Raw genomic sequence first — 11,049 nt, 5'->3', positions numbered from 1 at the left:
AGCAACATGGCGCCCGGCGTTATTAGAACCAGCAGCGCGTCTTCGTGGTGTTGAGAAAGTGTCTGTTAGCTTCACCAGTACTGATCCATCAGAGTCTCTGTGTGTCTGGATAAACCCGTCTGGATGGACTTTGTACTCTTCACCTTTTATTCTGAAGGTTTGACCTCTGACTCATCTCCAGGTAGCATAGGAAGCTAGTTAGCTTAGCATGCTAGCTGGAGACGGTTTAACGGAGTTTGTGGAGAAAATGAGTAAAGTCCAAATGCTGAGAGCGTTGGTGGAGCAGCGACTAGCTGCGGCTGCTGAAGAGATATTTGGGCTGTTTGAAGGAACGATAGCAGAGTACGAGGAGGAACTTTCTCGTTCTAAAGAGGAGAACGAGCGACAGCGGAGACTCTTAGACGCTGTTTTCCTCCCGGAAGTCCGGATTCACAGAGCAGGTTCGTTCATCAACACATCAGTGTTTCTCAGCGTCTACATGACGTCAAGTGTTTCAACATGATATAACATACAGAGTATTCGTGTTCTTCACTTGAACAGTGTCGGCATACCGTTTGAAGTCAAATCGACGTCCATTGCGTTCGACTAACCGGCCTAATCCGACTAACATGCTACAGCTGACAACAACTGGCTTTGTTTTACTTCAACAATGCATTGTGGGAGTCCACTATATTTTTTCATTCTTAATAAATACAATAACTTATATGAAACTCCATGTTCTGACATCCTAGATTTCTACCATGGTATCGTTTCCATGAGTGTATCGAGACATTTAGGCCGAGTATCATATGAAAGTCACAGTTTTGGTATCGTGACATCACTAGAGGGAACCAGATTGGTTTCATCCTCCGTGGATCTGTTGCTGGGTGTTCAGACTGACTGGTATGCAGTTTCTATGAAAATTGTCATGTGACTACGGATGACCTCATAACAGCTGGTTCATTGTATTTTTACAGTTTGTGTCCGTCTGTCGTTCTTCCTGTTTGGTAACTGTACACAGGAACTGTAAGGCAAGGCAACTTTATTTGTATAGCACATTTCATACACAAGGCAGACTCAAAGTGCTTCACATCATAAAACAAAGTGAGAAAAAAAATAGAAGATTTAAAAGAAAATAAAGGCAAAATTAAAAATGCATTACAGAAAGAAAAGGAGAATAAAACATATTTGCAATAATTAAAAACAGTGCAGACATTAAAGGATTTAGCAGAAAGCTATGGTGAACATAAACGTTTTCAGTCTAGTTTTAAAAGTGGTCAGAGTTGGGGCAAGTCTTACATCTTCAGGAAGTTTATTCCAGCCATTTGTTGCATAGTGACTGAATGATGCTCTCCCGTGATTGTTGTTTACTCTGGGAATCACTAACAGATTGGTCTCAGAAGATCTTAGTGGTCTAGAAGTCTTATGTAGTGGGAGCATATCAGTGATATACTTCGGTCCTAGACCATGTAGTGATTTATATGTGAGCAGGAGGATTTTGAAATCAATCCTCTGACATACAGGGAGCCAATGTAAGGATTTAAGAATTGGTGTAATGTGCTCACATTTTTTGGTCTTTGTAGTTTTTTTTGGAAGACCTGCAAGGAGACCATTACAGTAGTCTAGCCTACTAGTAATAAAGGCATGTACAAGTTTTTCTATGTCTTGAGCTGACATGAGCCCTCTAAGTCTTGCTACATTTTTTAGGTGATAGTAGGCTGATTTTGTTACTGATTTGACGTGACTGTCGAAATGTAAATCAGAATCCATAATAACCCCAAGATTTCTGGCTTTGTTTGAGGTTTTCAGGGACAGAGAGTGAAGGTGTTGAATTACTTTAAACCTTTCTTTTTTAGCACCAAAAACAATTATCTCAGTTTTGTCCTTATTTAGTTGTAGTTGAAGTTTTGGCACATCCAGTCTTTGACTTGCTCAATGCACTGGCACAGAAGATCTATGGGGCGATAGTCGTTTGGTGATAGTGCTACATAGATTTGGGTGTCATCGGCATAGCAATGGTGGTCAATGTTATTATTTTGCATGATTTGTCCTAGTGGGAGCATGTAGATGTTGAATAAAGTTGGCCCCAAGATTGAACCTTGGGGGACTCCACACGTTACATTGGTAGGTTCTGATACAAAGTTGCCAATGGAAACAAAATAGTTCCTATCTTGTAGATATGACTTGAACCAGTTTAAGACTGTGCCTGAGAGCCCCACCCAGTTTTCCAACCTGTCCAGGAGTATTGAGTGGTCGACAGTGTCAAATGCAGCACTGAGGTCTAATAGCATTAATATTGAAGTTTTGCCAGAGTCTGTGTTAAGACGGATGTCATTTACAACTTTAATAAGGGCCGTCTCGGTGCTATGAAAAGGTCGAAATCCTGACTGGAAGTTGTTGTGGCAGCCAATTGAAGCCAGGAAGTGATTTCGTTGTTGGAGGACAACTTTCTCAATTATTTTACTTATGAAGGGTAGATTGGAAATTGGTCTGTAGTTGTTGATAATAGAGGCATCTAGGCTCCGCTTTTTTAAGAAGAGGTTTAATGACTGCAGTTTTAAAGGCCTTTGGGAAATTGCCTGATTGAATGGAGTTATTAACTGTTTGCAATACGTCTATTGATAGGCAGTCAAAAACATTCTTAAAAAAGTTGGTAGGTAAAGCATCAAGGCAGCAGGTGGATGATTTTAGATTTGTCACCGTTTCCACTAGAGTTTTACAGTCTATGGCATTAAAGCTTGCCGTCATTGCTGTGTTACTTTTGCCTGAACAGGGTGGTGATCCAACTTTTTTGTTTGAGATATTGATGGCGCGTCTGATGCCTTCAATTTTATTAGTATAAAAGAATGCAAACTCATTGCATGTCTGCGTGGAATGGAGTTTAGCTGGTATTTGTGTTGGGGGGGTTGGTCAGTCTGTCAACAGTTGCAAATAGGGTTTTCGCCTTATTAGTGTTGTTGTTTATGATATTGGAGAAGTATGTTTCTCTCGCACTTTTGAAGACTAAATTGTAGGCCCGGAGGCTCTCTTTATAGATGTCATGGTGAATATGAAGCAGTGTTTCCCCTAGAATTTTTTTCAGGCCCGGTGGTACCCACCGAAAAAAAACCTAAACAGACGAGACGTGTGGGATGGTGTATTGGTGCAGTTGGATTAAGTCAGGTGGCACAACAAGCAGTTTGCAATTCTGCAATTATTATATTTGCATTCAACATTTTTGTTCAACCAGAGTGTATTCAAGATCACAAGGAGAGAGTGACTTATTAAGGTGCTGGTTGATGGAAATGATCAGGGTCCAGAAAAATATGGCTGGAAAATGATGAGCATCACATTAATAGCTACAGATACTGTAAAACACTACAACGACATATGAGTGCATATATTGTCTTATTTTATCAAGTAAAATATAAGTTATAGGTTTACTCAACAGCAGTTAACTCAAAGTTCCACATCTTATCAAAAACAATCCTCCCCCCCGGGGAGGGGGGGCAAACGGGCTTTGGCCGGTTGTACATACGTCATCACGTCCTAATACTACACACACATGGCGTGATGTTGTTTTTAAGGACCCTATGGACCGGTTCCGCTCACACCATGAGTCTGAAGAGTGCAACAGCTTATCAAAATACAGTGTCAACGTTCCGTGTTTTCAAAGTAGAAAGCGACATCGTGGTGGTTTAACGAGGCGGAACGGCATCAGAACAACATCAAGCGCGTAAAGTACACAAAGAAAAAAGTAGCGGGAGCGCGCGGCGAGGATTGTTGCGGCCGCGCGTCTTGCGGAGCAAGTCTGCTGTGCTGCGCGGAGGCGCTCCTAATGTAAATGATTATTGATTTATGAATGAATTGATAGGTGGCTTATTTTTGGTATATTGATTTTTTTTTTGGCCTGGCGGCAGGTCTCCTTGGCCTGGCGCGCCGCCAGGCCTGTACAATGGTAGGGGAAACACTGTGAAGTTTAGTACTCCCCCGGATTCGTTCAGCCTTCCTGCACTCTCTTCTCTGGGCTGTCACAACAGCAGCTTTTCTCCAGGGTGCCTTTTGCTTACCAGAAACTGTTTTAACCATAGCAGGTGCAATGACATCTATGACATTCAGAATTTTGGAATTAAAGATGTTTACAAGATCATCAGCATGACATGGGTTTAGAGGTGGTAACGAGGAGATGGCATTTTTAAAGAGTACATTGGCATGTTCATTGATGTACCGCTTTTTGACCTTATTTGATTCTGTTTGTGTGTCAGGAATGAAAGCAATATTAAAGAAAACACAGAAGTGATCAGACAATGAAGATCAGTCACAAAAACATCAGAAACATGGAGACCTTTTGTGATAATCAGGTCCAGGGTGTGTCCCGTACAATGAGTAGCCTCTTTCACATGTTGAGAAAGGTCAAATGTGTCTAGAATATTAAAAAGTTCTTTTGCACCCTTGTCATTCAAATCATCAATATGAAAATTAAAGTCACCGGTTATAACTAGGCAGTCGAAATCAGTGAAGATGCTAGACAAAAATTCAGTAAAATCATCGAAAAAATGTGATGAATATTTAGGTGGCCTGTAAATAATTAACAGGAGAACTCTAGGAGAGCTGTTTCCCTGAAATTAATTTTTAAATATAGCAGCAACCCCTCCACCTCTTTTCCCAGATCTACAAACATCAATAAAATTATAGTTGGGGGGTGCTGTCTCCATCAGAATGCTTGCACTGTTATTTTGTTCTAGCCATGTTTCAGATAAAAACATAAAATCAAGTTTAGAAGTGGTAATAAAATCATTGACTAAAAATGATTTGTTATTAAGAGACCTAACATTTAGCAGACCCATCCTGATGGTGTTATTGACAGGCTTTGAGGTTGACTTTGATTTTGAGAGAACAGGAATGAGATTGTTTAGGTTAGCTGTGTGTTCAAGTTTCCCAATGTTTACTCTCTTAGTAGTCACAACAGGAATGCAGAAGGTGCCATGTTTTGATGTAGGCGACCTTGGGTCCAGCTGATAATGTGGTCTACTGCTGAACCCTTTTCTGTCTCAGTAATATTCAGGGCTGCTGTCAGGGGGTGGCCATAAGGGGGGGGGGGGGGGGGGGGAGTGAGCAGCGTCACAGCTGGGATGAACTGCTGGAGGTGGATGTTGACACTGAGGGGGAGATCGCCTGGGTTTTGGTGACTTAGTTGCAGTCTTGGAAGAGGGGGTCCAGGGTTTTGGTGACTTAGTTGCAGTCTTGGAAGAGGGGGTCCAGGGTTTTGGTGACTTAGTTGCAGTCTTGGAAGAGGGGGTCCTGGGTTTTGGTTACTTAGTTGCAGTCTTGGAAGAGGGGGTCCTGGGTTTTGGTGACTTAGTTGCAGTCTTGGAAGAGGGGGTCCAGGGTTTTGGTGACTTAGTTGCAGTCTTGGAAGAGGGGGTCCTGGGTTTTGGTGACTTAGTTGCAGTCTTGGAAGAGGGGGTCCTGGGTTTTGGTGACTTAGTTGCAGTCTTGGAAGAGGGGGTCCAGGGTTTTGGTGACTTAGTTGCAGTCTTGGAAGAGGGGGTCCTGGGTTTTGGTTACTTAGTTGCAGTCTTGGAAGAGGGGGTCCTGGGTTTTGGTGACTTAGTTGCAGTCTTGGAAGAGGGGGTCCAGGGTTTTGGTGACTTAGTTGCAGTCTTGGAAGAGGGGGTCCTGGGTTTTGGTGACTTAGTTGCAGTCTTGGAAGAGGGGGTCCTGGGTTTTGGTGACTTAGTTGCAGTCTTGGAAGAGGGGGTCCTGGGTTTTGGTGACTTAGTTGCGGTCTTGGAAGAGGGGGTCCTGGGTTTTGGTGACTTAGTTGCAGTCTTGGAAGTTGGGGTGCTGGGTTTTGGTGACTTAGTCTTTGAAGAGGGGGTCCTGGGTTTTGGTGACTTAGTTGCAACGTTTCTGATAATCTGTGTTTCGTCTTCCCTCTTTGTTGGTTCCTCTCGTCTCTTGTCCTTGGCGACAGATGGATGACGCAGGCAGTAAGACATGTTGGTGATGAATAGCTTTGCCCCTAGCTTATTTAGGCAAAGTCCGTTTGTCTTAATAAGATGCCTGCGGTCCCAGAAAAAGCGGAAATTGTCAATAAAATGCATTGGGCGAGCAAGAGATGCAGTTGAGAGCCATTTGTTGAGCCAGAACAGTCTACTGAATGTCTCCGCTCCTCTCGCAGAGGGCCACTGATGAAAACCTCAGCATTCACAGAGCTGACTGTTTCAAAGAGTTTGTTGAAGTCCTCTCTCAACTCTCTTGATTGTTGTTTTTCAATGTCATTAAATCCAATGTGCAGAATGATATTTTTCACAGTTGGGTGTGCAGCCACAATTTCCAGGATTCTTTTTTCCAAATCAGACACCGTATCCTTCGGAAAGCAGAGTACTTTGATGTTATTACTGCTTTTCATATCTTTAACAGAAAAGTCACCCACAATCAGATTTTCAGGCCCTGTCATTGGCTTTCTCTGTGGCTTTAAGTTAGCAGGTCTTACCCTGCTGCGTGGTGGTGGGGGGGTTATCCAGGCAGTCAGAGGGGGATCCATGGTCCTGCAGCAGTGGAGAAAACCTGTTCTTTAGTTGAACAGTTGTTTGCTGGGGAGGTTTCGTGGTAGCTCTCCTCTTCCCAGCTGTCCGCTGCTGTGTCCTACGAGGCAGTGGGGTTGAGGAGGCGCTGTGCCTGGATGGAGATGGTAACGCAGGCCAGCCGGTCAGATCACAGATATCGGGGCGCTGGGTCCTGCCAGTTATCCGTTCTCCCATGTCACAGGGAGATGGTCTTCTCTTTGGCTTCGCACCAAGTGTGTTCCAGGGAGGATTATCGCTGGTAGATTTATTACCGTGTACAGGATCCTCCCGTTTCTTCATAGCTTCATTATTGCTACTTAGCTGGGTTCTAGCATGTTCCTGTCCACTGTTTTGAGTCAGTGCTAGAGTGGTGTTGTTCCCACAAAGTCCATTCATTTCTACATTTACTTCAAACCGATTCATTTTTGTTTCCAGCAGTAAAATCTTCTGTAGAAGTTTATGGTAATCTTGAGGAAAAGTGACTGCACTGTAGGAAAGCCGGAAGTCAACACTGTAACACTGAATGATGGCGGGAAACGTACAGTTGACTGATTGTTCAGCTGTTTTACTGAAACGTCTCTGTGTGTGTTTTCCTGCAGACGTCCAGCAGCTGTTGGTGAGCAAAGAAGAGGTTCCTATTGAGCAGCAGGACTGGAGCTCCAGTCTGGACCAGGAGGACCCTGAACCCCCACACATTAAAGAGGAACTGGAGGAAGTCCGGACCAGTCAGGAGGGACAGCAGCTTCGAGGGCTGGAGGAGGTTGATATCAAGTTCCCATTGCCTCTTGTCCCTGTAAAGAGTGAAGAAGATGAAGAGAAGCCTCAGTCCTCAGGGCTGCCTTCACCTGCTGCCTGCAGCTCAACTGAACACATGGAAACAGAAGCTGATGAAGAGGACTGTGGAGGACCAGAACCAGCCAGGAACTCATATTTACAACCAGATTCTGAAGACAAGACTGGAGACTCTTCTGATCCTGAGACTGATGACAGTGCTGATTGGCAGGAGACCAGAGAAACTCAGTCAGGTCTAAAGGCTTTGAAGAATGATGAAGTCAGTGTGTTGAGGTGTAGTCCTGGTGAGAAACCATTTAGATGCTCTAAGTGTAGGAAAACTACAAAAAAAAACTTTAATTTAAGACATAGTCTGCTCACTGATGATAAAACAAACAAGCAGTGAAGCCAGGTTAGTGCCGTGCCACTTGGACCCTGCAGAGAACCAGACTGTCCTTGTCCTTTCTATAAGTATCAATACACATTCTGGTTAGTTGCCTGGCTGAACCAGCCTGTATTCCGAAAAACATCGTTTGGACAGTATTTTTCACTGTTTTCTTTTTTTTCTACCTAGAGTACGAGGAGGAACTTTCTCGTTCTAAAGAGGAGAACGAGCGACAGCGGAGACTCTTAGACGCTGTTTTCCTCCCGGAAGTCCGGATTCACAGAGCAGGTTCGTTCATCAACACATCCGGGTTTCTCAGCGTCTACATGACGTCAAGTGTTTCAACATGATATAACATACAGAGTATTCATGTTCTTCACTTGAACAGTGTCGGCATACCGTTTGAAGTCAAATCGACGTCCATTGCGTTCGACTAACCGGCCTAATCCGACTAACATGCTACAGCTGACAACAACTGGCTTTGTTTTGCTCTGCAGCAACTTTCCGGGTAAAAGCTGTGTGAGTTGTAGACATTATCAGCTTTTCAGCCATTGGTTGTATGCTACTTTAACAATGCATTGTGGGAGTCCACTATATTTTTTCATCCTTAATAAATACAATAACTTATATGAAACTCCATGTTCTGACATCCTAGATTTCTACCATGGTATCGTTTCCATGAGTGTATCGAGACATTTAGGCCGAGTATCATATGAAAGTCACAGTTTTGGTATCGTGACATCACTAGAGGGAACCAGATTGGTTTCATTCTCCGTGGATCTGTTGCTGGGTGTTCAGACTGACTGGTATGCAGTTTCTATGAAAATTGTCATGTGACTACGGATGACCTCATAACAGCTGGTTCATTGTATTTTTACAGTTTGTGTCCGTCTGTCGTTCTTCCTGTTTGGTAACTGTGCACAGGGACTGTAACACTGAATGATGGCAGGAAAACTAGAGTACGTACAGTTGACTGATTGTTCAGCTGTTTTACTGAAACGTCTCTGTGTGTGTGTTTTCCTGCAGACATTCAGCAGCTGTTGGTGAGCAAAGAAGAGGTTCACATTGAGCAGCAGGACTGGAGCTCCAGTCTGAACCAGGAGGACCCGGAACCCCCACACATTAAAGAGGATCTGGAGGAAGTCCAGACCAGTCAGGAGGGAGAGCAGCTTCGAAGGCTGGAGGAGGCTGATATCAAGTTCCCATTGCCTCTTGTCCCTGTAAAGAGTGAAGAAGATGAAAAGAAGCCTCAGTCCTCAGGGCTGCCTTCACCTGCAGCCTGCAGCTCAACTGAACACATGGAAACAGAAGCTGAAGAAGAGGACTGTGGAGGACCAGAACCAGCCAGGAACTTATATTTACAACCAGATTCTGAAGACAAGACTGGAGACTCTTCTGATCCTGAGACTGATGACAGTGCTGATTGGCAGGAGAACAGAGAAACTCAGTCAGGTCTAAAGGCTTTGAAGAATGATGAAGTCCCTGACAGTGTGATGAGGTGTAGTCCTGGTGAGAAACCATTTAGATGCTCTAAGTGTAGGAAAACTTTTACAAACTATAAACATCGAAAGAGACACATGAGAATTCATACAGGAGAAAAACCTTTCAGTTGCTCAGTTTGTAAAAAATGTTTTCCACGGAATGAACACTTACAGTTACACATGAGAATTCACACAGGAGAAAAACCTTTCAGTTGCTCAGTTTGTAAAAAATGTTTTCCACGGAATGAACACTTACAGGTACACATGAGAATTCACACAGGAGAAAAACCTTTTAGTTGCTCAGTTTGTCAGAAATCTTTTGCTCAGAAACCAACTTTACAGACCCACATGAGAACTCACACAGGAGAAAAACATTTTAGCTGCTCAGTTTGTAAGAAAACTTTTGCTCGGGAACCAACTTTACAGAACCACATGAGAACTCACACAGGAGAAAAACCTTTCAGTTGCTCAGTTTGTCAGAAATCTTTTGCTCAGAAACCAACTTTACAGAACCACATGAGAACTCACACAGGAGAAAAACCTTTCAGTTGCTCAGTTTGTAAGAAATGTTTCAGTGGCCATGGCTATCTGAAGAGACACTTGAGAACTCATACAGGAGAAAAACCTTTCACCTGCCGAGTTAGTAAGACATCTTTTGCACAGAGGGGAGGTTTACGGACACACATGAGAACTCATAAAGGAGAGAAACCTTTCAGTTGACCAGCTTGTAAGAAAATGCACAGAGTCAACATATACAGAGACACATGATTACTCACACAGGAGAAAAACCTCTTAGCTCCTCAGTTTGTAAGAAATGTTTCGGTGACCACTGGCACTGGCCTTCAAGGCCATCAATGGGACGGCACCCATCCACCTTCAACGTAGTCAAAACCCACGCCCCGGCACAAGCACTTCATTCCTCTACTTCAGCTGGCCGGCTGGTACCGCCATCGCTGAAATCAAACAAATATTCTCAGCAAAGTCCCGACTCTTCTCTGTTCTGGAGCCTCAGTGGTGGAACAAACTCCCGACCAATGTCAGGACAGCAGAGTCACTGCCATCTTCCACGAAAGACTCAAGACTCATCTGTTCAGACTTCACCTCGACTCTGCATAGCATGACCCACTAACAAGCCCCCACCCACCCAAAAAAAAACATTTCTTTGTTCTTACCTATAGCATTTTGATCATAGCACTGTTGTACTTAAGGTAGCCTTAATGAACAACTACTACTTTACTCAGACGAGGACCGAACACTTGTTCCTATTTTTCCCCTCTGACTTTATTGGCAATGATATGTTGTGGTTTCTTTCTTTTGACAAATGTACTTATTGTAAGAAGCTTTGGACAAATGCCCTAAATGTAAATGTGACCGTGGACATCTGAAGAGACACCTAAGAACTCATAAAGAAGAGAAACCTTTCAGCTGCTACGTACGTGAGACACACGTCTACGTCTGATTCTGAGTCGTTGCACGGTCAGACCCATGAATTGTTTTATCTTTTCAACCACGTGTCCCTTTTTTTTTCCTCTTGCATATTGTATTTCATGGTTTTAAGAAGATCAGTGGTCAAATTGAAGGTTAAATGTTTTCTTGTGAAGTTTTGTTGAGCTGAGCACCTCCTGAACTGTCAAATGATTGATTAAAGAAAAAGGATGAAATCACACAGTGTAGATTGCATTGCTGAGCGAGAGGTGCAGAGGGAATGGAAATGGAAAGTAACTGAAAATGTAACTGTTTCATTAATCAATTTAAGGACTTTTATTTTGTAGGTTAACCTCCCGACCGGGGAACTCTGGAGCGGAACCGGGAGCTTTGGCAGATTTGGAGGGAGAAGTTTTGGAGCGGCGTGGTTGGTGGCTTGAGAACAGTGGTTAGGAGA

The 11,049-nt window shown here is 43.5% G+C and overlaps 1 protein-coding gene across 1 annotated transcript; it reads left to right on the top strand.

Moving 5' to 3' along the window:
• Positions 1–208: 208 nt before the first annotated feature.
• On the top strand, positions 209–10,831 carry LOC311028262 (uncharacterized protein; the record flags this gene model as incomplete). Its single annotated transcript, XM_084032698.1, has 4 exons — positions 209–440; positions 7,130–7,606; positions 7,876–7,974; positions 8,713–10,831. The coding sequence occupies 4 exons, from the start codon at positions 209–211 to the stop codon at positions 9,885–9,887; spliced, it is 1,983 nt and encodes a 660-aa protein (XP_083888824.1). The 3' UTR covers positions 9,888–10,831.
• Between the last annotated feature and the right edge of the window lie 218 nt (positions 10,832–11,049).

Source organism: Eutrigla gurnardus (assembly GCF_963514095.1).
Source record: "Eutrigla gurnardus genome assembly, chromosome: 17".
Lineage (NCBI taxonomy): Eukaryota > Metazoa > Chordata > Actinopteri > Perciformes > Triglidae > Eutrigla > Eutrigla gurnardus.
This window is presented reverse-complemented; position numbering and strand designations above follow the sequence as displayed.